Below are 25,404 nucleotides of genomic sequence, written 5' to 3'. Positions count from 1 at the left end.
AATCAAACAAAACTAACGTTTGGCGCTGATTTGTGAATGTTCAGACGTAATTTCTAAACAACTTACAACTGTCGCATCGTTATGGTTGTCATAGAAGCTGACATAAACATTATAAATGTACAAAACGCACGTGGCAAACATAACGTTTTCTTACCTGAAGTTGGAAAAATACGTGGGGTTACACCCGAAGGCACTACGGCATAGTAGAATGCACATGCATGAGTTATCAGGATGTGTTTAATACATGGGGATGGCTGGCTTCCAGCCCTGAGGAGGCTGTCCGCTTAAGTTTCACTTTGCTAGGGAGTGGGAGGGAGAATTTTTTAGGAGATTAGAGAGATCGTAAGAGTGGAAACGTGTATACTCGACAGCTTGTTATTAAGATAGGCGTATGGTCAAGTCTGCTTTGGGCTGTGTATCTTACACAACGTTGACAAATCAGGCTGTCCCAATTCTAGTTTGTGTTATGGAATATTACATAACTTCCGCAGTGTGAAACTCAACAGAAGCGGTCTCTGTTAGCCATTCCTCTGGGTAAGAGCTCAGAGGAAGCCCCCCCACTTCTCGTGAGCCCGTGAATTAATGTGTGTGTGTGTGTGTGTGTGTGTTCGTACCTTCGTGGATGATTAGTCTCATCCATCTGTTGCAACTCATGACTAAAGACGTGAATCACGAAGGATGACAATATGTGCTCCTGCAGCAGAGCTGCCTGCACTCGTCCTGCTGTTCATATAAACTTCAGCACTCAAGAGAGGATTCCTGTGTGTATGTTTATGGAAGTGTGCTTTATTGTGTGAGTGTGTGTGTGTCTGTGTGTGTAGAAGGTTATAGGTGTGTACATGGCGGAGGTGGGAGTGAGACTGAAAACAAGGCAAGCTATGAATACAGAAAGGCTGACATTTCTGGCAGAACTTAGCATTTATATGCATCACTGCTGCTCGTGCCCCGAGGTCATCAGCTCACTATTGTACGTGATGTAGGAAGTGTCAGAAAGAAAACAGACACACCTTCGATAGAAACTATTTTATTAATCTCATTAAAATGAATAACTTTCATTTAGTTTCCTTTGCAGTAAGAATACAACTCGTGCAGAGAACTTGGATCCAGCCGAGACAATGTTCTGGTCTTAGATCTTGTGTTTACATAAAAACGGCAATCATCAATAGGGGTTATGCGGAGCGCCCAGCATTCGAACCGGAAAACAGATGTAATCGTTTCCGCTTCTCACTTCCGTACATATCTGCAGCGCTAGGTGATGCAAAGAACTTATATTGACAGAGAAGTTCAAGCATTTTATAAATTATATTACTCTCTACATTAGGCTAAGTGTGACAGGTAAGAATAAAGTGATGAGTTTATATAACGTTATAATAGCCTAACGTTAGACCGTTTCCCAGGAGGTAACCTAACGCTAGCTCCACACATTACAACGTTAGCCTACAGTACATACACAAATAAGTTATCAATGAAATATATGAATTCAGCAAATTAATTTAAGAAGCTCATTTTAATTTACATATCCATATAAATCATTATTCTGGTTTCTTTGGCTAGGACCTGCAGTTCCTAGAAGGAATTAAGTTTACTAGCCTACTACCTGTCAGGGTCTTTGGCAGTAGCGGTTAGAACCGAAACTGTACTGTACTGTAGCGAGTGGTACGTGACAGTGGAGCGAGTGGTACGTGACAGTAGCTAGTGGTACATGCCAGTGCCTCCACTGGCACGTGACAGTGGCTAGTGGTACGTGCCAGTGCCTCCACTGGTACGTGACAGTAGCTAGTGGTACATGCCAGTGCCTCTACTGGCACCTAGTGGTACGTGCCAGTGGAGCTAGTGGTACGTGACAGTAGCTAGTGGTACATGCCAGTGCCTCCGCTGGTACATGACAGTAGCTAGTGGTACGTGACAGCGCCTCCACTGGTACATGACAGTTACTGTTCTGTTGATAGTGGTATGCAAGTGTGTCGTGGCAGTTGCATTGGGTGTCTTGTAGCTTTTGTTTACTATCGTGTAACTGCCCCGCGGCCATTTTAGAATAGGAGAACAGGCTATAAACTTTTATTTAAAAAAATAAGTTAAACTGTTCGTGCTAACAGACTCCAAACCATACTTTTGATGTCTCACTACAAGCTCACCATACAAAGTAGTCGATTTAAACATTATATTGCATATAGTGTAATTGTGTGACTGTAATGTAAAGCAGACTTGTACGTAATGAATTAGTAACAAATTATTTTACTCAGAGTAACTGAATTTAAGCGTGCACATGAGCCACCGTTGTAGACTCTCGTCTCTAATGCACATCGTTGTGTTGTTATCAGCGCCTCCAAGTGGCGTATATCATTAATTGTAATAACTGAAGTCAATATAGGTAGCCTACATTTGCATTTCGATACTCTGAGTAAATATAGTTGTTAATAATAGTTCATTATTTTCATATGAAGAACCTTGTCAATTAATGACACCCTATGATTGCAAATGTACTTTCTGGGTATTATACATATTGGAAACTACAAACTCTCCTGGATACAAATCTGTTTAAATCACTCAGATATCTTTATCACAACTGAAGTTACATCATTTTAAAGTCGACCTGTGTCAAAAAGTGATATGGGAGAAAATCCTTTTGTTCGTAATGACGTTGTGAATGTAAATGTCAGTTTAAGTATAGGCTACATTAATAACTTGTCAGCAAGTTATTTCATTGATCGGTTGTTATGGGCTGCTGCAGCACTCAAAAGAGCAGGCAAACAAAGCATTTGATTTGACATGGCTTGAAAATCTTGCTAGCTGACATGTCCAAAAACCGTTGAAATTAATAGTTTTTCATAAGTAATCATATACTTTTTGTACATTACAATGAAGTTTAGGGTGTTAACGATACAAAACATCAAAAATCTCAATTTTGACAGAAAACGATTTTCGATCTTTTATCAATGAGCGGCCGCGACATCCACGGGTTTCCGCAGGCCGCCACACATACTTAACCCTTGTGTTCTCTTCGGGTCATTCTGACCCATCAGTCATTGTGACCCACCGTCGTATTTCGACAACTTTACTGCATACAAAAACAAAGTGAAGCATTTTCTTTTAACTGTTGGGCTGTCTCAGACCCTTCACAGTGCGAAGGTTAAAAGATAATTATTTTTATTTGTTTTTGTATTGGGTAAAATTGGGTAAACACAACGATGGTTCGTTATGAACCTTTGGGTCATGTGACCCGAAGGCAGCACAAGGGTTAAAAAATTCTATTCTAAAATGGCCGCGGGGCAGTTACAAGACAGTAAACAAAAGCTACAAGACACCCAATGCAACTGCCACGAGACACTTGCATACCACTATCAACAGAACAGTAACTGTCATGTACCAGTGGAGGCGCTGTCACGTACCACTAGCTACTGTCATGTACCAGCGGAGGCACTGGCATGTACCACTAGCTACTGTCACGTACCACTCGCTCCACTGTCACGTACCACTAGCCACTGTCACGTACCACTCGCTCCACTGGCACGTACCACTAGCTACAGTACAGTACAGTTTCGGTTCTAACTGCCTCTTGTCTTTGGGAAAGCGATGAAAGGCATAAATACTGTCACATTGGTAGTTGTTGCAGTTGATTGCCGAACACTGCGTTCTTTTAGTCCACTTGGACTTTGTTGTCATATTGTGTCTCTCTGTGTAACTGTTATAACTAGATAGTATGTAACTTTGTTACTATTAGTCCAGGCAAAGTAGCGTTTTACGACAGACTAAATGTTTTTTTTTTGCAGCTTAGATCATTTCTATGAGGTGTCCAGAACAACATACTAAAAGTCCTAAGAAATCCTAGTTGAGAAAATATGTTAAATTCTCATCAATCCGAGATGTGTGCCAATAAGGCCAGGTAACATTACACCCCAATGGGGCTATTTTTTTCCTTTACTCCTATCAAAATGAAACTTTACACACTGAAACTACCCATGACAAGTAATTTTTTTTTGTATTACAAGTTCTTTAAAAATGAATGTTAATATGCAAATGAGCTATACACGAATCGAATATGCCCAAAATACACCCAAATAGGCTTAATTTTTTGGACTAACAAGGCATTCAACCCAAAACCCCCTAAACCGGTCGGAAGTTCAGTAGGCTACCTTAAGTCAGTGAAAGCCTTCAGAAACCTACCTACATGCCTTGGCTGGTTGAGTGCATAATGTAGCATAGCTGTGAAGGGTTAGGCTAGCTAGCCAACATGTTTCAACCTCCCGTTTCACACTGAATAAATATAGCATGTAATCAAGTATTCATTCCTGCATTTTATTACTTCAATCGATGCCCATAAATAGGCTGATAATATTGATTGACATATTTAAAAACAGACACGAAGTTTGAATGAACCTGAGTAGGCTAATGTGTAAAAAATGGGAATTGTGTATATATAGACTGGGGTACATGGTCTTTCTGCTCAGTGGGAATTTTGTAAAATGTTTTTGTGAGGGATGGCTTACACGTACCACCTTTGTTTGTTAGCAATCGACAAAAACTGTTTCGGGAATCCCTTTCATCAGAAACTTTAAAAGATCGACCGCGGCAGGACTCGAACCTGCAATCTTCTGATTCGAAGTCAGACGCCTTATCCATTAGGCCACGCGGCCGACAATATGTGTGTCATTTTATCTCAACTTATGATTACTATACGTGAACATAAATGTATAGCAAAGTGACACGTTTTTATAATTAAACCTTTTAGTAACATAATCACAAGAAAGCTTATTGCATCTTAGTTGTAGCACTGTAGGTCATCCTTAACGCTGGGTGTCGCTGGCGACTCACGCATCTTGGGATATCCGGTTAAGCGTTGTTTACATGTGTCACATTGTAGCGACAGAAGCTTGGTGTAGTCCTGTATAATCACATGGACTTTTATTATAATTTACCATCTCCTCTTCATTAATCTCTGCAATGCATCTCATTGTTTCCCAGGTATGTTGAACAGATTTTGAACCAACTTTATTGTGCCTTGAGAATGCGTTTAGTCTCTTTATTTTGAATACATATAGCTGGTTAGCAAGTTAGCTAACATGCTGGAAACATAGATTACGTAGGCTACGATAGAATATTACTAAGAAAGAAAGAATAAAGAATAAGCTGGGGTGTTTAAAATTGTAACATGCAGCTTTGCTTTTTCCCTTTCAGTTTGCATCATGCCTCTTCTGACCAAGTCCAAGGGAAGACGCAGGTGAGCAGACCCAATGCTGCGTCTGATACACCGCCCCCTGTGGAGCCCTGTCTGCCCCGTTCCTCCAGGCCCATGGCTGGCTCTCCTCTGCTCCTACTCCAGCCCTCCCAGCGCCCTCAAGGGCCAGGCCTCCACGGAAACCCGCCTCAACCCCCTCAACATCCAGATGCTGTCCCGGAACCTGCAGGAGCAGATTTTCCGCGGGGCCCAGCAGAAGTATGGGGAGGAGGAGGTGCAGAAGAGCATTAGGCACCTCCAGCGACATCAACTGTGGGGGAAGGAGACTTCGCTGCTGCCCGACGTGGAGCTGAGCCTCCCTCACATGTATGGAGAGGACATTGACGGACACTTCCGCGTGCTGGCCCAGAAGCAGAGCCTGCCCTACCTGGAGGCTGCCAGCCTGCTCCAGCAGGGGGAACTGCCTCCCATGCCCCAGAGCTGGGCCTGGCAGCTGGGCTGGACACGCTACGGGCCAGGTGGGGAGGCCCAGAGGGTGGACTTTCCTGAGGAACCTGGCCTGGTGTTTGATGTGGAGGTGTGCATGGCAGAGGGGAACTGCCCAACACTGGCCGTCGCTGTTTCACCCACTGCCTGGTGAGAGAATCCCTGTGTGTGTGTGTGTGTGTGTGTGTGTGGGTGTGTGTGTGTGTGTGTGGGGGGGGGGGGGGTAAACACTCGAGAGACTTCTCGACGTGCAATGTTACAGTAATCTACCACATGAGCAGTAATAGGTTACTTTGGAAACAAAAGTCAGTGACTGAAGTGTGTGTGCGTGTGTGTGTGTGTTCTCCCAGGTACTCGTGGTGCAGTAAGCGTCTGGTAGAGGAAAGGTACTCATGGTCCAGCCAGCTGACCCCCAGTGACCTCATCCCCCTGGAGACCCCAGCCAACAGCGTACGCCCCCCGGGCGGGCAGTGGAAGGAGAGGCTAGTCGTCGGTCACAACGTCAGCTTTGACCGGGCACACATCAAGGAGCAGTACCTGCTGAAGGTCAGACTGGGTCTGGTAGATGGCGACACGGGCATAAGCTTAACACATCTTTAGACATGAGAATGAAGGGTAGTATTTGTGTCATTGAGGCAAGTTCAGTCTGGCTCGATTATTTGACTGCAAACGGCGCCTGTCTCATTCTAGAATGTAACCAGTGAGGGTTCTCTCGGGTTCCCAGGGTTCTAAGACTCGTTTCCTGGACACCATGAGTCTCCACATGGCCATCTCTGGCCTGACGGGCTTTCAGCGGATGCTTTGGATGGCCAGCAAGAAGGGCAAGAGGCGGGGTCTCCAGGAGGTCAAAGAGCACATTAAGAAAGTGGGCCGTAGCAAGGAGGGTCCCATGGTGGGTAAACAACACTTTCTAAACATCTAACTGGACCTTTGCTAAACAATGTTTACATTTACATTTAGTCATTTAGCAGACGCTCTTATCCAGAGCGACTTACAGTGGTACAGGGACATTCCCCCCGAGGCAAGTAGGGTGAAGTGCCTTGCCCAAGGACACAACGTCATTTGGCAGAGCCGGGAATCGAACCGGTAACCTTCAGATTACTAGCCTGACTCCCTAACCGGCTAGGGGAGTCAGATGTTAGGTCAAAGATCGGCTTAGCTGACGTGCATTTTCTCTGGTCTGCGAACACCCAGGTTACTGTTGTTGTTGTCGTGTTGTTGTTGTTGTGTAGATCGGCTCGTGGGACTGGGTGAACATCAGCAGCATCAACAACCTGGGGGACGTGCATGCCCTTTATGTGGGCGGGGCCCCGCTGCAGAAGGAGGCGAGGGAGATCTTTGTCAAGGGCAGCATGGCCGACGTCAGGAGCAACTTCCAGGTCAGTGGTCACAAGACCACTTCCTGTGTCACAAGACCATGTGACACAGGAAGTACATCGCAGTGTTTGTCGCCGTGGGTTCTCTCTTGAAGTTCCTGAGATTTACAGTCATATCTGCTCTACCACTCGGACGTGCCATGCTGCCCCCTGCAGGAGCTGATGCAGTACTGCGCTCTGGATGTGGAGGCCACTCACCAAGTCTTCTCAGAGCAACTTCCATTGTTTATGGAGAGGTCAGTGACCAAGTCCTGGGTTTAACAGCCACATTTATGATGAGTATGATTTTTATTGTTATTCAGACTTGGCCCAAGCAAACAAATCAGTATGCCGCTGATTCAGCCAGTCACTGTGTCCTCCCCCCCAGGTGCCCCCACCCTGTGACATTTGCGGGCATGCTGGAGATGGGCGTGAGCTACTTGCCTGTCAATCAAAACTGGGGGCGCTACCTGGAGGACTCCCAGGACACGTATGAGGAGCTGCAGAGAGAGATGAAGAAGTCCCTGATGAGGCTGGCAGACGATGCCTGTCAACTACTGCAGGATGACAGGTCTGTGTGTGTGTGTGTGTGTGTCTGTGTGTGTGTCTGTGTGTGTGTGTCTGTGTGTGTGTGTGTGTGTCTGTGTGTGTGGGTGGGGGGAGAGGCTGGCTGCCTGTCGCATCCCCTGCATGAGTGTGTGTGTGCGTCACGGTTTCCTGACGGACAGCCTCTGCTCCAGGTACCAGCAGGACCCCTGGTTGTGGGACCTGGAGTGGGACACCCAGGAGTTCAAGCAGAAGAAGGTGACATTGAGCAAGAAGAGGCGGTCTGAGATCGAGGCAGCACCCAGAACCCCGCTGACCGACTGGGAGGAGGGTAAGACCAGGACCCCGACCAGAAACACTGCAGAAACACACCACGACACTACTGAAACACTAAGCTGGAGGCTGGTCGACCCCGTATGGATACTGCTGTTGTAAATAGCTGTGTGGACAGCTTAACCCCACCAGGTAGTTCACAGGCAGTGTTGTTGTGCTGTCAGACCCAGGGCCCCCACCGGAGGAGGAGCTACTGGTGCCCCACCCCGGCAGAGAGGCTCTGGAGAGGCTGAAGGACACCGTGAGCAGGCTCCCCAAGAGGAGACAGCACCTGCCCGGGCATCCAGGGTGGGGACATCTCTTCAACCTTCTTCCACCTCCGTCGTACTCTCAAACCTCTTTTCTCCCCCTCTCGGTCTCTCCCTTTATTTCCCCCCCCACCACCACCTGTATTCCCATTTGTTTGGCCTTTGTCCGTCCCTTCCGCTTCCACTCCATGTCTCCTCTTTGTGGTCAGGTGGTACCGTAAGCTGTGTGCGCGGCTGAGCGAGGAGGAGAGCTGGTCTCCCGGAGCCGCTCTCCTGAGCCTCCAGATGAGGGTGACTCCCAAGCTGATGGGCCTGACGTGGGACGGCTACCCCCTGCACCACGCGGAGCAGCACGGCTGGGGCTACCTGGTCCCGGGGCGCAGGGACAACCTCGAGCCACCGGAGGACGCCACAGGCCCCGTCTGCCCACACCGGTGGGGTTTTCGCGTCGTTCATTTGCGCATACGATTGAAAAAACGGATGTTACATCTTCATCGTACAGGGACAGTGACCCAGGTGTGTGTGTGTGTGTGTGACCCCGCAGGGCCATCGAGAGTGTGTACAGGGAGCACTGTGACCAGAGGAGGACGGAGCAGCCTGACTGTCAGGACAGCGGCCCCTCAGACGACCTCATGTTGACGGACACTGCAGTTTGGCAGACGGTGAGAGACAGACAGGTGTAGTACAGACACCTTGTGGTTTGGTACACGGTGAGAGACAGACAGGTGTAGTACAGACACCTCGTGGTTTGGCAGACGGTGAGAGACAGACAGGTGTAGTACAGACACCTCGTGGTTTGGCAGACGGTGAGAGACAGACAGGTGTAGTACAGACACCTCGTGGTTTGGCAGACGGTGAGAGACAGACAGGTGTAGTACAGACACCTCGTGGTTTGGCACACGGTGAGAGACAGACAGGTGTAGTACAGACACCTCGTGGTTTGGCACACGGTGAGAGACAGACAGGTGTAGTACAGACACCTCGTGGTTTGGCACACGGTGAGAAACAGACAGGTGTAGTACAGACACCTCGTGGTTTGGCACACGGTGAGAAACAGACAGGTGTAGTACAGACACCTCGTGGTTTGGCACACGGTGAGAAACAGACAGGTGTAGTACAGACACCTCGTGGCCCCCCCCCCCCCAGCCCAGATGGTCAATCGACCCAGTTCCTATGTCACTCCTCACCTGTAGGTGGAGGAGTTGAGCCGCCTGGAGAGCCCACCAGATGAAGAGAACGGGGCGAGAGAGATGAGCGCCAAGAAAAGAAAGGTCAGTTCACATCGGCCATGTCTTTATTCTTGGTTTTGATATACAGCACAGAAAAAAGTGAGAGGCCACTGCACCTTTTTCTTTCATTTTTGTAAAAAGTTGAGAAGGACCATTTTGAGTGAGGAACAGAAGGGTAACATTTAAGAGGCCACTGCAAATTTTACCCTTCTGTTCCTGTCAAAATTGTCCTTCTCAACTTTCTTTTTAAATGAAAGAAAAAGGTGCAGTGGTCTCTCACTTTTTTTCCAGAGCTGTATACACATAATGTCCTGGTTGGCTCCTTTCTTCAGGGACGCCAAGATCTGAACTCGCACACACCAGGAGAGAGTCACTGCCCGTATCACCATGGAAACGGTCCCCGCAACGACGTGGACATCCCAGGCTGCTGGTTTTTCAAGTTGCCTCACAAGGTACAGGAACAGGAAGTGATGCGTGATGTGACGTGCCGGTGCTGGGAGAGGATAACAGAGGAGAGACGCTGTGCGTTGCAGGACGGGAATGACAACAACGTGGGCAGCCCCTTCTCCAAAGACTTCCTGTCCAAGATGGAGGACGGCACTCTGAGGGCGGGCCGGGGCGGCACCAACGCCACGCGCGCTCTGGAGATCAACAAGATGATCTCTTTCTGGAGGAACGCCCACAAGCGCATCAGGTACTGTAGCTCCGGACCATGCCTGGCAGCAGACAGGAATCAGGCGGTATTTGAAATGATTAGACGGGTCATCATGTCATATCCCAACATGCTTTCTCTCTACTGTCTGTCTCTGTATCAAATACAATCGAGAAACGGAACAAAGAAATGAGACAGATTGTTAGTATGTGAAAACATCACAACACTACTGTTTTCACTGTGTTTGTACTGTGCCTCTACTTGTTGTTTCCGCTGCCTCTGCCAGCTCCCAGAGGGTGGTTTGGCTGAGGAAGGGAGAGCTGCCTCGAACCGTCAGCAGGTCTGTAGTTGTGACCCACCTTGCATGTCTGTATCAACCTGCGCTATGTGGACCGGCTCAGTCATCAGAACCCTGTCTCTGTCAGGCACAAGGACTATGACGAGGAGGCGCAGTATGGTGCCATCTTACCCCAGGTCGTCACCGCGGGAACGGTGACGAGGAGGGCAGTGGAACCGACGTGGCTGACCGCCAGTAATGCTCGGGTAGGAGACCATCTGATGAGGTTCTGGTGTGGCCCAGGAGACCATCTGAGGTTCTGGTGTGGCCCAGGAGACCATCTGAGGTTCTGGTGTGGCCCAGGAGACCATCTGAGGTTCTGGTGTGGCCCAGGAGACCAGGTTCTGTTGGGCCACTCATTAAGGACTGTGTGTGTGTCTGCTGCAGAGGGACCGAGTGGGCAGTGAGCTGAAGGCCCTGGTCCAGGTGCCCCCTGGGTACCACCTGGTGGGAGCGGACGTGGACTCCCAGGAGCTGTGGATCGCCGCCGTGCTGGGGGAGGCTCACTTCGGTGGCATGCACGGTCAGACACGCTCCGCCCCGGCGGCGGCCATGTTGACGTGGGGCAGAAAACAGCCCTGACCCCAAATCTGCCAGACAAGAAACCACAAACTAATGACCGTGTGTGTGTGTGTGTGTCCAGGCTGCACGGCCTTCGGCTGGATGACGCTGCAGGGGAAGAAGAGCCAAGGCACCGACCTCCACAGCCGCACGGCCGACACGGTGGGCATCAGCCGCGAGCACGCCAAGGTCTTCAACTACGGACGCATCTACGGCGCCGGCCAGCCGTTCGCCGAGCGCCTGCTCACGCAGTTCAACCACCGGCTCAGCCAGGAGGAGGCCGCCGGCAAGGCGCGGCAGATGTACGCCCTGACCAAGGGCGTCCGGCGCTACCACCTGTCGGAGGAGGGGGAGTGGCTGATGGCGGAGCTGGGCGTGGAGGTGGAGAGGGAGGAGGATGGGAGCGTGTCCCTGCAGGAGCTGCGCCGGATCAGCCGGCTGGCCGCCCAGAGGTGAGGGGAACGCCCCCCCCCCCCGGACACGCCTCCTCACCCTGCGACGGGTGTTCTGCTCCGTCCTGTTTTCCGGTCATACTATAACCGTGGCTCTCTCTGCAGCTCTCGGAGGAGGAAGTGGGATATGGTGGGCCAGCGCGTGTGGGCCGGAGGGACAGAGTCGGAGATGTTCAACAAGCTGGAGAGCATCGCCCACTCCCCTCAGCCGGCCACACCGGTCCTGGGGTGCCGGATCAGCCGGGCTCTGGAGCCCCAGGCCGTCAGGGACGAGGTGAGAGGTCCCTCCCCACACACACACATGGATGCTTGTATTGAGAATATAGACTGACAGCATGTGTGTGTGTGTGTCAGTTCATCACCAGCAGGGTGAACTGGGTGGTGCAGAGCTCGGCGGTGGACTACCTCCACCTGATGCTGGTGGCCATGCGCTGGCTGATGGAGGAGCACCACATCGACGGCCGCTTCTGCATCAGCATCCACGACGAGGTCCGCTACCTGGTGCGCAGCCAGGACCGCTACCAGGCCGCTCTGGCGCTGCAGATCACCAACCTGCTCACACGGTCAGTACCCACCCCACGGTCAGTACCCACCCCACGGTCAGTACCCACCCCACGGTCAGTACCAACCCCACGGTCAGTACCCACCCCACGGTCAGTACCAACCCCACGGTCAGTACCCACCCCACGGTCAGTACCCACCCCACGGTCAGTACCAACCCCACGGTCAGTACCCACCCCACTAACCGTGTCCATGTTGCGGTGCAGGTGCATGTTTGCCCATGCCCTGGGCATGCAGGACCTGCCGCAGTCCGTGGCGTTCTTCAGCGCGGTGGACGTGGACCAGTGTCTGAGGAAGGAGGTGACCATGGACTGTGTGACGCCCTCCAACCCCACGGGCCTGGAGCGCAGATACGGCCTGCCCCAGGGTGAGACCAACTCACACACACACTGACACACACACTGACACACACACCTGCCCCAGGGTGAGACCAACTCACACACACTGACACACACACCTGCCCCAGGGTGAGACCAACTCACACACACTGACACACACACCTGCCCCAGGGTGAGACCAACTCACACACACTGACACACACACTGACACACACACCTGCCCCAGGGTGAGACCAACTCACACACACTGACACACACACCTGCCCCAGGGTGAGACCAACTCACACACACTGACACACACACCTGCCCCAGGGTGAGACCAACTCACACACACTGACACACACACCTGCCCCAGGGTGAGACCAACTCACACACACTGACACACACACTGACACACACACCTGCCCCAGGGTGAGACCAACTCACACACACTGACACACACACCTGCCCCAGGGTGAGACCAACTCACACACACTGACACACACACTGACACATCCCAAACTCCCTCAAGCTAACATATGCAAAGTAACGCGCACAGACACTCTTCCATTGAGGGTTACATAAAAAAACTGTTTATTGTATTTACAAATGTAATTATCTGCAATGTAGCAGCGAGTAGTAAGCAGCTAAAAAAAAAGGGGCAACATTTTCAAAAGACACACATATATATATGCATCATTGAAAAGGTTTGGTTTTCAACACAACAAATGTATACACAATTTTACTGAAATAATGAAACATATTTAATAGACCAAATCTTTTTTCCTCTTTACAACGTGCACACGACACGCATGCTCTCCTCTAGGTGAGGCGTTGGATATCTATCAGATACTGGACATCACTAAAGGCTCTCTGGACAAAACAACATGACAGTCTGCTTCCTGTGGAGTGGTGCAGTGTGGGAAACCATGGTCCTCCACGGCCGAGCGCACTTCCATCACTTCTTCCTTCTCTTCTTCTGCGGCTCCTGGCTCTCCTCAGGCTCCTGGGACACTGTTGACTGAAGGACAGGATGGAACACACACACACACACACAGAAGACAGTGAGAAGTCAGAATTTATTCTTGTTAGTTCTCCGCTGGTTGGTTGGTTGGTTAGGGGCTCTGAGGGCAGGGTGACAGGGTGACAGGGTGACAGGGTGGCAGGGTGGCAGGGTGACAGGGTGGCAGGGTGGCAGGGTGGCAGGGTGACAGGGTGACAGGGTGGCAGGGTGACAGGGTGACAGGGTGGCAGGGTGGCAGTGATGCCTACCTGCTGGCTGTGATCCTGCTCCTGCAGGGCCGTCTCCAGAGTGGCAGCGTTGATGCGGAAGTCTCTAGACGTGCTCAGCTTCATGTACTGCATCAGGTTCACCTGGAGGACACACACACACACACAAGCCCTCAATGTCAAAGAGAGAAGGCTAGAGACTGAGATATCAGGGTGTATCCCTGGTAAGGGAGTTATTAAACAGAAAAACAACTCCATAAATATTTTTTTAGTTTTCTTCATGCAAATAATGCCTTTGCATTCAATGTTTTTTGTTGTTTGTTGTTGTTTTTTGTGTCGCCAAGTTTGAGGTGTACAAATGATGTCCCAAGTATTGAGTTATTTCTTTTTCTCGAGTCATCTTGTTCTGTCTGTCGGTGAAAATGATGTTTCGACCTGATCCCACCTCCGAGGCGAGGTCCTCACACACACACACACACACACACACTACCTTAGACTTCTTGGAGAGGGTGATGAGGTACTTCTCATACTGCTCGATGCTGAAGATCAGGTTCGGAATGGCCTTGGTTTCTCGCAGAAGCTTGGCCTGAGGGTTTGAGGAACCGGAAGGGGGGGGGGGTTCAACACACGCTTCAACCAAGACAAGATGTCTGCAGTCACTTCTTTTTGTGTGGATGTCAATAAAACATAAGCTCCGTGCGTGCGTTCACTCGTGTCCTCACAGAAGCGGCCGCTGTGGACCCCTCCTTCTCCTTCCTCCTCTTCTTGGGGTCGTCTCCCCCACTCAGCTCTCCACTCTGCAGGAGAGCACATGGGGTCAGGGCGACGGCAGCTGACCAACCAGAGACGGGGGGCCCTCTTGGGTCACGTGACGCACACGAGAACAGCCAAGAGTGAACGGGGCCCGTTCTACCATACCTGTACGTAGGTGATGAAGGAGTAGCACTGAGGGGTCAAGTGGGAGCCGGACAGCTTGACCAGTTTCTCCATGCGTGCCGGCAGCAGGCCGTGCGGGGCGGAGCACAGCTGCACATACTGAGGAGAGGCAAGACCAGGAGAGACATCATTTACATTTAGTCATTTAGCAGACGCTCTTATCCAGAGCGACTTACAGTAAGTACAGGGACATTCCCCCCTAGGCAAGTAGGGTGAAGTGCCTTGCCCAAGGACACAACGTCAGTTGGCATGACCGGGAATCGAACTGGCAACCTTCGGATTACTAGCCCGATTCCCTCACCGCTCAGCCCCCTGACATCAGCGAGAGAGACAACATTACGACGGACAAATGTTGTCCCTCGTAATGGAGAGACAGCAGGTTTAGTGCGACACCAGACGTATATTTGCGGTGACGGAAGAGGCGTACGTATTTGACGAGGCCGGTGAGCAGACCATAGGCCCGGCCCAGCTCCCTCAGCAAGGTGTCAGTGCAGGGCCCGGCTGGCAGGGCGGTCTGGACCAGCTCGTTCAGGGCTGTCAGGAGGGTGCCCAGCTGCATGGTCACCGCCTTCTCCACTGGGTCCTGCTGCCCTGCGGCCTGGCTGGGCCCTGCTGCGCACACACACACACAGAAAATATACCACACACACACACACACATGTAGGACATATACCACACACACAAAATATACTGCACACACAAGCAGGAAATATACCACACACACACACACAAGAAGAAAATATACCACACCCACACACAAGCAGGATATATACCACACACACAGAAAATATACCACACACAAAAGCAGGAAATATACCACACACACACACAAGCTGGAAACATGAACACAGAATAATGGGATGGCGTTTGTAACTCCCTACCAGAGCTGAGCTTGTCTGTGCCCAGCTGAACCTTCCTCTTGGAGATCAGCCAGTCCACCTCATCCAGAACCCCACCCATCTGGGCTAGCACCAGCAGCTGGACACACACACACACACATAAGGCCAGACCCGGGACGGCGTGACCAGGACAGGCCCAGATGGCAGTGTGCTCCACTCACCGTGGTGGAGCTGGCCGTCTTCACGTTGACCAGGGAGAAGTGACACTGTTTCTCCACCTCCACGTCCTGCACGCACAGACAGACACGACATCAGCACGGTGTGCTGTCTCCGAGTGGTTGTACTGGGGGGGGGGAGGGGAGGGTCAGCACCTGGTCGATGTCTCCCAGCTGACTGTGCAGGTCCTGGCAGAGCTCCCACAGCAGGCTAACCGGGCTCTTATGGAGCACGTGCAGGCTGAAGAGCAGAGACAGCAGGCCCCGGCTGAACCCCACGTCCTCTGAGGGAGGCAGGGAGAGAGGGAGGCAGGGAGAGAGGGAGGCAGGGAGAGAGGGAGGCAGGGAGAGGAAGAACCAGAACATTGGAGAGACCCAGACATGTAAACATGGTAGAGCCATACTACACTGAAGTCTCCTCTCATCTACTCACCAAAGCTAGTCTCCTTGCAGACCTTAACCGCCCAGGTTAGCATCTGAACAAACTGGGAGAGGGAAGAACAAGTCAACTACGAGCAGACTACCGGTTCCCCTGGCCCCTATGAAGAGAACAGGGTTCCTATAGCGTGTATGAGGAGAACAGGGTTCCCATGGCGTGTATGAGGAGAACAGGGTTCCCCTGGCCCCTATGAAGAGAATACGGGGTTCTCCTGCCTGTGGAGAGGAGGGCTCCAGCTGGCGAGACAGCACGCTGAGGATGCTGACAAGAAGCTGGGCCTCCTTGCTGTTGAAGTCGTCCTCCCCTCCGCTCAGCTGGGTCAACAGCGCCCTCTGCGGGTGGGAGGACACACGAGCAGGTCAAACTGCTGCGGCGGCGTGTGTGTGCGCGCGCGTGTGACAGGAGGCTCTGCACCTGGGCTGACCTGGAACTGACGGATGTAGAAGAAGGTTTTCTCGGTGACGGTGCCGTTCTCTGAGCCGTCCTCCTCCTGGCCTGACACACCGACACGAGCACACACGCATAGCTGGATTCGTTTCACATTTCGTGTTCGTTCCGTATGTGCGAGTAAGTGAGCGAGCTCGCACTTGTGTATGTGTGTGTGTGTGTGTGTGTCTCACCCATGGCAGACAGCATCTGTGGGAGCCGGTGCGGGCAGCGCTGCAGGCAGGTGTTGAAGGCGTGCAGCAGGCCCTCCAGACACAGCAGAGACACGCTGACGCGGCGCTCTTTCCTCCCCGCCTCCTCCTCCACCGCCCCGGGGACGTTCGTGTAGCGCCACATCAGCACGCTGGGGCGGCAGGGCCGGGCGGGGCAACACATTACGTTACTGTTTTAGTCTTTTCCAACTTGTATATTATACATCTTTATGTAGGCAAAATGTCAATAACTAGTTTATCCTTCAATGGTGGGGGGGGGCTCTAGTGCTGAAGTCATAGACATTATTAATTATGACGTGTTATTATCATGTGATGGCAGATCAAATCATTTTTGACATCCTGAATCCCAGAGCAGAGAACGCCGGCCTCTGTGATGTCACCGAAAGACGTGACGCCACACAGAGAGCACTGCCACGTAGCTGTGTTGGACTCCGCCCCCCTCGGAGCCCCTCTTACCTGGCGGTGTCACAGAGGAAGCGGAAGCTCTTGTCTGCGCTCTGGCCGTCCGGGCCGTCCGTGTGTCCCGTCTCCTCCAGCTGCAGGGTCTTCTGCAGGGCCACGCCCACGGCGTAGCGCAGGAACTCGCCACTGGAGCGCAGCACTGAGAGAGACTCCTCTCTGCTCTGAGAGCTGTCCCTGTACACACACACACACGAAACATAGCTATTTTTAAACAGAGATCCCTCAATATTGCCGCTCGTCGTGTCGGCTCGGCGTCTAGTGTTGGCGGCTCTCTCTTTTACACAGTCGCTGACTCGGTTTGCCACTTCCTCCGCTTTACCATAACACCCCCATTCCGTGTTCGTAGCTTTAATACAGAACTGCGACGCGGCATGAAGGACAACATTCCCGCCTTGAACAGGCTGTGTGAAAGAGGCTACCGTCACACACACACACACCACGGTCAATTTTAAAGACCAATAACATGAAAAGTCTATGAAAGGAACTGGAAGCGTCCACACACACCACCCCCCCCCCCCCCCCCCCACACACACACACACACACACACACACACCTGAGGAGTGCCGTGAGGAGGGTGGAGACGAAGGTCATGGAGAGCAGGCTGCGATGGCTTCGAGAGCTGCGGCTCTTCCCAGACTTCTCCTTCAGGATCTCAGTCAGCTTGAGGTACCGCTTAAACAGCTCCAGTAGCTCCTCAAAACGGCTCTTACTGCACACACACACACACACAGGTGAATCCTCTATGAGGAATTCAAATACTTCCACAGCTTTTGAACCAGTTTACTGTTGACTGTCACCCCCCCCCCACACCTGTGTGTGTGTGTGTGTTACCTGTAGTTGGCCTTGATAAAGTTGTACTCTAGCAGCACCTCATACACACCCATCACCAGGGTGGCGTATATGCTGTTCTTCATCCCCACACTGGACGCCAGCGAGAACTCTGCTGACTTGTCCTGGGGGGAGCAGACATATCACCTTAAATGAGAGGTGAGATGACAGGCACTAACCCTATTCTCATTTGACTCTATTCCAAGTACTTTGTGTACTTTACAACCGATTCTTTTGAGGTGCATTTTAGTGGGTTTATAAGTTCTACCTTATCTAAGAGGATCTATCGCCCCGCTTCTTAACACGCGCGCACCCGCTCACCAGCTCAAAGTCCTCCAGCTCACTCTTGATCATGCGTCGGGTCACGCTCTCCAGGATGTTCTGCAGCTCGGACCGAAAGCCGCCGTCCTCTTCATCCTCCTCGTCGTCCTCCTCCTCCTCGGCGGAGCGGCGGGCGCTCTGCTGCCACAGCAGGCAGTGGGCGGTGCAGCACAGCAGGTGGGCCTGGGAGAGAGAGCGGGACAGTCACACTGCTGCTGGGCGCGTACACACACACACACACACACGAGGGGGAGGGCTTACCAGAGGCTCCTGGAGGTAGACTTGGTCTCCTTGAGCGGTGATGCACGGCTCCAGCTTCACAGGAGGCAGGAGGTCTTGTTCCGGCTCGTAGTACCTCCTCAGCTACACGCACACACACACACAAACGTTACTTAACACTCTCCATAGCATAAGGAATATAGTTAATACAATGTTGAGGGAATGATTCAACTAAGCTAGCGTGCATTACTTTCTCTTATACACACACACACACACCTGTGAGAGGAGGGTCTGCATGATGGAGCTGGTTAGCTGGGAGTTGCGTCGAAGGACGTCATGGAAACCCTAGTATGACAGAAGAGCTTCCAGTGTCTGGGTAGCTGAGCACACACATGTGTGGGTGGGTGTGTGTGGGTGGGTGTGTGTGGGTGTGTGTCTGACCTGGTAGAGCATGAGTCGAACATCAGCCTGCTGGCCCAGACAGCGGCGCAGGCTGCTGAGAATCTCAAGACAGAAGGCTTCGTTGGAGGCAGCGTTGTAGCGGGAGTGGACGTCCACCTGGACCTGGGCAGGGGTCAGGGACACAGGGGTCCGGGACACAGGAGTCAGGGACACAGGGGTCAGGGACACAGGGGTCAGGGACACAGGGGTCAGGGACTCAGGGGTCAGGGACTCAGGGGTCAGAGACACAGGGGTCAGGGACACAGGGGTCAGGGACACAGGAGTCAGGGACACAGGGGTCAGGGACACAGGGGTCAGAGACACAGGGGTCAGGGACACAGGGGTCAGGGACACAGGGGTCAGGGACACAGGGGTCAGGGACTCAGGGGTCAGAGACACAGGGGTCAGGGACACAGGGGTCAGGGACTCAGGGGTCAGGGACACAGGGGTCAGGGACACAGGGGTCAGGGACACAGGGGTCAGGGACACAGGGGTCAGGGACACAGGGGTCAGACGGTGGGAGGAGTCAGGAACCACAGGTCACCTGACCAATACACAGTATCGTACACCCAAAGCCTCATACACACACACTCACTCTTTACCTGGCTACAGGAGAAAGCCTGGCTGGACTGGCTGGGGGCCAGACTACCCAAAACCCGGAAGTTCTTTAGTAGCAACAGGAAACCTGTCACAGCTGACCTCCTCCCGTCCAGCTGGCTGGAGGAGGAGAGGAAGAAGGCCAGGGTGGAGGAAGGAGAAGAGGATGAAGGAGACAGGAGGGGTAAGAGGAAGAGGTAAGTTCTTGCCATAAATTCATGACAGTAGGTTTCCAGTACGGCGAATGAGAAGGTGCAGAAGGTGAAGTGTTGGCACTACCTGGAGAACATGGCCTTGCGGAGAACCAGGATCAGAGCATCCTTCATGGACATGCTGACCTTCAGCAGGGGCTGGAGATCACGGACCAGAAAACAAACAACACCCAGATAAATAAAGTGTCCAGGAGAGGGTGTGTGTGTGTGTGTGTGTGTGTGTGTGTGTATCTGTATGTGTTACCTGGACAGCCTTGAGCAGGCCTTGCACCGTGGCCAGAGGCAGGTATGACAGGTGGTCAAACGTCTCTGTCACCTTAGAGGATGACTCCAGGAGGATCATGGGAGCTGAGACCACCATGTCGGAGAGCAGGTCTGAAGGTGCCGGACAGAGAGAGGAAGTGATGTCAGACAACACAGACACAACACAAGAGCAGACAGGAAGTTGCTTTCCAAGACTGTTCATCAGCACCTATGAAATGAGTGACAGGGGAGGCTGTTTTCGTAACCAGTCGGTTCAGGACTTGCTCCAGTATCTCGCCTCTGATTGGCTCATGTATCTGCGTGTGAAGACAGTGGCACAATTAGTTATGGATGAGTAATAACGCCGAATTAAGAATCGCAGAATACAACAATCATTTGAGTGTGATTGGTGATCCAAGGGAGTCTACCTTGAAGCCCTCCAGGAGAACCTGCCCCCCCAGCCGACAGGACAGTTGGGAGGGGGTCTTGGCAGTGGTCGGGACCCCCTCCGAGGTCTTCCCAAATGGGCCGGCTTTGGGGCCAAAAGCGTCCATCAGGATGAACCCCAACTGAACCAGTCCCTGGATCACATGGTCCCAGCCAAACACACTAGGCAGGCAGGGTCAAAACATGAGCTGACACATTGTCTAATACATTTACATTTACATTTAGTCATTTAGCAGACACTCTTATCCAGAGCGACTTACAGTAATTACAGGGACATTCCCCCCAAAGCAAGTAGGGTGAAGTGCTTTGCCCAAGGACACAACGTCATTTTGCACGGCTGGGAATCGAACTGGCAACCTTCAGATTACTAGCCCGACTCCCTCACCGCTCAGCCACCTGACTCCTAATACACGTCTGAAACCCCGATGGGGTTAGGTGCTGACAGCACGAACCTGTTGTTGACCGTGTCCAGGATCATGGCTGCGACGCTGCTGCGCGGAGGAAGCAGGTCCTGGAGGAACCTGGAGCCCTGCAGGACCTGCTCGTCTCTGAAGCCCCTGGTGATGGCAGCCTTCAGGAGGTCAAACACCTGGGCGGGCGGGAGGATAGGATGATTGACAGAGATAAGATGGAGGAGAACAGCCAGCCGGCGGGTCAGAATGCTGGAACATCAGACCCCCAGAAGGGATGTGCGTCGTCCCACCTGCTCCTCGTAGCGCTGGATGCGAGCCACGGAGAGTAGCAGAGCGATGCTGAAAGGACACAGCTCCCCGTGATGTGTCTGCAAAACAGCAATGCAAAAAGTTGAAACCTATCATGGTTATGTCAACAGTAAAACGACTACCAGCAGGCAGTGACTAAGTGCTGCCCAGACTGGTTTGTGAGGGAGAGTGTGAGTGTGTAAGACCCAGACTGGTTTGTGAGGGAGCGTGAGAGTGTGTAAGACCCAGACTGGTTTGTGAGGGAGCGTGAGAGTGTGTAAGACCCAGACTGGTTTGTGAGGGAGCGTGAGAGTGTGTAAGACCCAGACTGGTTTGTGAGGGAGCGTGAGAGTGTGTAAGACCCAGACTGGTTTGTGAGGGAGCGTGTGAGTGTGTAAGAGAACGTGTGTGAGAGGCCGGGGTCATAGCGGTGTTTGTAAGATGCAGCATCGGAGACCTTAAGGCCTTTGAGGAACTCTCTGCCCAGTTCATGGTCCAGCCGCATGGCAAAAACAATGTGGAGGATGACGGTGCCCTCCACGTGCCTCAGCTGGTCCTGAGGGATGGACTGAGCCTCCACCTCCATGCCCCTGGAGGAGAGAGAGGAGGTAGGTATGGGATTCATGGAAATGGATGCGGAGCATGACAAATGAAGACAAACAGGTGAGGTGGACAGCATGACGAAGTTGGCAGACTATTTTGATCACTCACTCTCCTTCTTTCTGCTCCTCTTTCTGACAAAGATCTTGCTCTTTAAAGTAGCTGATGATTCCTTCCATGACCGTCTTCTGACAGCCCTGGAAGACACACCCACACTGGGTCATTTAGGCACAGCCGTTCCCTGTGCTACATGAACTAACCACACCCACACACACCCACACACCTTGCCTGCCAGCAGCAGGAGTTGGTAGACCAGAGGGGGGATCTCCTGCAGGTCCAGCTTGAGAAACATCCTCAGCACCTTCTCCACCAGGAACTGTAGTTCCTCTGGAGCGAGCGGAACATCCCTGGAGACGGGGTACACAGACAGTGGGGTGGTTTAAGACGTCACCTATGTTACCCATCTTGATGTGGTTCACCTGGAGTGCAAAACGTCCTATTTTAAGGCAGCTCCTCGGAGATCAACATCAAGCTCAACATTGAACCCTAACAGGTAAGAAGAGTTGACAGGAAACAAAAGTCAAATACTTTTGTTCCTATCCAGGTCTAAAAAACCTCTGTGAAACAACAGTGAAAGGGAAGACTTGGTAGCAGGGGGGCATGTGTGTTTGTATCCATGCCGACAGTTTTACCATGCTATTTACCTGAACATGGTAGTTAGGTGGATCACACACTGAGGGTCCCATCTGAGAGCAACACAGCAAAAACACGTTGTATACGAGAGGCTGGATGATGTTAAATCATGTATACTACAAACTGTAGGGAACATGTTCCACCATCTTTACTAACTGTAGAAAACATGTTAAACGTATACTGTAGGAAATGTCATACACCATATATATATACACACACACAACATCGTTCAGGAAAACATTTTATACTTACAATAGACTGCGGAAAAAACATGTTTTAAACATGTCACCTGCCAACGCAGAAAGGATTGATCTGAGCTTTACAGTAACTCTGCTCTTGTGAGGGGGCTTACCTGCTTGAGCAGAGACTATTGATGAGCTGCTTCTTGTACTCTTCACCATTCAGCTCCCCTGTTTATGTTTAAGGACAGGAGCAAAGCAAAGCACGACTAGGTAAACACCCATGGTAAATCAATGCTGACTGGGGATTTCCCTTTGATGGTACGCAGGTAGTCTATTCCTCAGGAGCCTGCCTCATCCACGTAGCTACCTTTGCCGTAGGACACAGTGTCGGTGGCAGCCAAAGCTGTAAGCACGGTGGGGAACAGCTCCAGGGATTTGCCACTGCCCATCTTGCCTGCCTTGATGGCATCCACAAACAGCGATCCCAGGTCAACCAGAGAAGGTCCAGGAAGGCTGTGGGTCTGCACATAGAGACAGAGAGAGACAGAGACACACAGACAGACAGACAGACAGACAGACAGACAGACAGACAGACAGACAGACAGACAGAGAGGCCAGGAGTAAAGGTTGAGGTAGCTATTTCAGCTATTTTCTAACCTGCTAGAATATGAAAGCCACCTCAGTAGATGTCTGAGTCCGTTACAACCATTGGTGCACGTAGAAGGCGCTCATAACACCCCCCTGACGCTTGTCTTTTATGCGCTCCTAAAGCGCAACGACGAATATATTTTACCTCCAACATGAGCAGTCCGATGATGTCAGCTGCGACCTCCGTCTGGAGATCTCCCGACTCACACAGGGGGATGCAGTGTTGGTAGATTAGCAGCCTGCGGGTAGCCCCTTGAGCAGCAGTTGGCGGTGAACCTGACACAAAACACACACGCATACATACTTAGAAGTGTACTAGCGAACAGACAATATGCAAGCTAGTCCACTAAGACCTTAGCAAGCTGTCATGCGTCACCTTTGAAAATGCCTTTGATCACTGCTGCTATGTCTTTTCCTTTCAGCGCGCTGGTAGTCACCATCGTAATCAACTAGGAGGAGAGCCATCAGAGACTGTGGTTAACAGTGATCATACAGTCTGCATGGGTGTGTGCAGCTATGGAAGGTGTAGCTAGCTGGCTTCTTCGATAACTAGCGACGTAGGCTAATAGTCAAACCTTTTCATCCGTCAGTGAAGACAAATACTTCTCCAGTTCGCTGATGTTCTCATCGTTGGACAAGGAAACTATCTTCTCCACGTCAGCCCTCATGCTGTACGTTAACCTGAATCGACTCTTTACTACTAATATGAAAAGCGTAACTTTTTCTGTGATGATTAGGTAATTATAGTGTTTTATTTCCTATGAAATTCCCGCTTCCCTATACAACTCTTTCGTCTGGCGTTTGTATGTCTGTGATTGGACAAGTTGTTCTGGGTTGCCAGATGACAGTTCAGAAATCGCTCTCATGACGTGCTAGTGGTCTCCTCTATGTATAATACTTTGAAATGCCTAATGAGATGTACACGAGATTTCAAAAATGCGTATTTTATTTCATACAACTTTCACGAGGTAACATTTCATTTTATGAGGTGTGGATGCCTATCTACTACTGTCGCTCGGGGACAAGGTTTCAAACAAATTTGGCAACCCTATTCCGCGCGTTAAAAGGAACGCCCACCACGTGCTTACGACATGTTTATTTAGCTACCTGAAAACCCCTACCCCTTACCCCTAGCCTAGCCCTCGAAACTGAGGGGTAAGGGCTACATAGCCCTATGAAATCGATGTCTCCAAAGCAAGTAGCCTAGTGGTATGCACTGATATCGAACGAAATTCGACGCTAATGGAGTTTAGTTAAAACTGTAGACATGCATGGAGTCCATTCAAGGCTAATCAGAGAAATGCGGGACTGTTGTGCAAATCAGCAATGTAACGTTAGCGTAGCAAACTAGCGATTTTTCCTAAACTGTCGAGTCCTTACTGATACCGCACTGGTCCGGTATCAGCATTCCTATTACTGGGGATATAAATACACATTACAGAAATCATATATTTCCACAAACTTTTACACATACTATTATGCAATATACTTCCCACCTCAAATCTAACATATCTGACAAACAGGAGATTATTTTAATATAACCCGGGCCATGTCTAGTAATACCTCCGTCCTAAAGTTCGAAGACTTATGTCGTTTATTTATATCTAAACATTAAGAAACGTCTAACGGCCATACATGCATTTAGACTTATACAGGGCAGGATCGGCTACCTAAACTCCAATCTCACCATCCAATCATGATATTAACTGTCCAATGTGGATTGGATTGTAGGCTAATCACGCCTTTGAGTGAGAATGGATACAGCCAATAACGGCGCATCTTTCCATTGTGAGTCTATTGGGAAGCTTTCTGTCAGAAAGTAAGTTGAAGTCCGTTGGCTGTCCCTGTATACTGTCAGTACAATTGTCCAAGAAAGCATCAAAGTAAGTGACCATTAATTTTATTTTCTACTTAAATAGGAATAGATTGTATTACATCCGTCAGGTAAAGTCATGTTAACATGTTGTTGTCCGGTGTCATGTTACATTTTATGGCAACTTCAGTCACTTTAGCTAATATTAGCAATCGCATAATAGTATGTGGGAAAGTGTGTGAAAATATTTGCTTTATGTATTGTGTATTTATATGCCCAGTAAGGTGGATGTTGATACCGGGCCAGTGGCGCAATGGATAACGCGTCTGACTACGGATCAGAAGATTCTAGGTTCGACTCCTGGCTGGCTCGATTTTTTTAAGTTTTGGAAACCTTTTTACTCGGGACACCGCAATTTTTTAGCTG

General features: G+C 50.9%; 2 protein-coding genes and 2 non-coding genes across 4 annotated transcripts; 2 read left to right on the top strand and 2 right to left on the bottom strand.

Moving 5' to 3' along the window:
• Window positions 1–4,561: 4,561 nt before the first annotated feature.
• Window positions 4,562–4,634, bottom strand: trnar-ucg (transfer RNA arginine (anticodon UCG)). The gene has a single exon. It is a non-coding gene; the product is annotated as a tRNA-Arg (tRNA).
• A 197-nt stretch (window positions 4,635–4,831) lies between these two features.
• Window positions 4,832–13,218, top strand: polg (polymerase (DNA directed), gamma). The gene is made up of 22 exons (XM_062461157.1): window positions 4,832–4,962; window positions 5,176–5,812; window positions 6,013–6,208; window positions 6,387–6,554; window positions 6,895–7,041; window positions 7,195–7,274; window positions 7,406–7,588; window positions 7,758–7,894; window positions 8,061–8,184; window positions 8,354–8,578; window positions 8,689–8,806; window positions 9,338–9,415; window positions 9,706–9,825; window positions 9,907–10,067; window positions 10,312–10,365; window positions 10,451–10,568; window positions 10,750–10,885; window positions 11,006–11,375; window positions 11,481–11,649; window positions 11,730–11,938; window positions 12,143–12,303; window positions 13,080–13,218. The coding sequence occupies exons 2-22, from the start codon at window positions 5,232–5,234 to the stop codon at window positions 13,142–13,144; spliced, it is 3,600 nt and encodes a 1,199-aa protein (XP_062317141.1). The 5' UTR covers window positions 4,832–4,962; window positions 5,176–5,231; the 3' UTR covers window positions 13,145–13,218.
• On the bottom strand, window positions 13,139–23,891 carry fanci (FA complementation group I). The gene is made up of 36 exons (XM_062461184.1): window positions 23,741–23,891; window positions 23,542–23,614; window positions 23,311–23,441; window positions 22,885–23,038; window positions 22,688–22,745; window positions 22,347–22,388; window positions 21,926–22,049; window positions 21,754–21,839; window positions 21,500–21,632; window positions 21,045–21,122; window positions 20,794–20,930; window positions 20,323–20,503; window positions 20,124–20,211; window positions 19,896–20,026; window positions 19,719–19,789; window positions 19,445–19,559; window positions 18,843–18,965; window positions 18,678–18,746; window positions 18,444–18,545; window positions 18,183–18,365; window positions 17,865–17,986; window positions 17,587–17,742; window positions 17,028–17,207; window positions 16,533–16,702; window positions 16,337–16,407; window positions 16,128–16,244; window positions 15,907–15,958; window positions 15,630–15,757; window positions 15,480–15,545; window positions 15,301–15,397; window positions 14,847–15,031; window positions 14,402–14,518; window positions 14,206–14,280; window positions 13,974–14,069; window positions 13,526–13,627; window positions 13,139–13,274 (listed from the first exon to the last, which is right to left on the bottom strand). Exons 1-36 carry the CDS (start codon window positions 23,831–23,833, stop codon window positions 13,212–13,214), a joined length of 3,969 nt encoding a protein of 1,322 aa, XP_062317168.1. The 5' UTR covers window positions 23,834–23,891; the 3' UTR covers window positions 13,139–13,211.
• A 1,386-nt stretch (window positions 23,892–25,277) lies between these two features.
• trnar-acg (transfer RNA arginine (anticodon ACG)) lies at window positions 25,278–25,350 on the top strand. The gene has a single exon. It is a non-coding gene; the product is annotated as a tRNA-Arg (tRNA).
• Window positions 25,351–25,404: the final 54 nt, after the last annotated feature.

Source organism: Osmerus eperlanus, chromosome 5 (assembly GCF_963692335.1).
Source record: "Osmerus eperlanus chromosome 5, fOsmEpe2.1, whole genome shotgun sequence".
Classification (NCBI taxonomy): domain Eukaryota; kingdom Metazoa; phylum Chordata; class Actinopteri; order Osmeriformes; family Osmeridae; genus Osmerus; species Osmerus eperlanus.
This window is presented reverse-complemented; position numbering and strand designations above follow the sequence as displayed.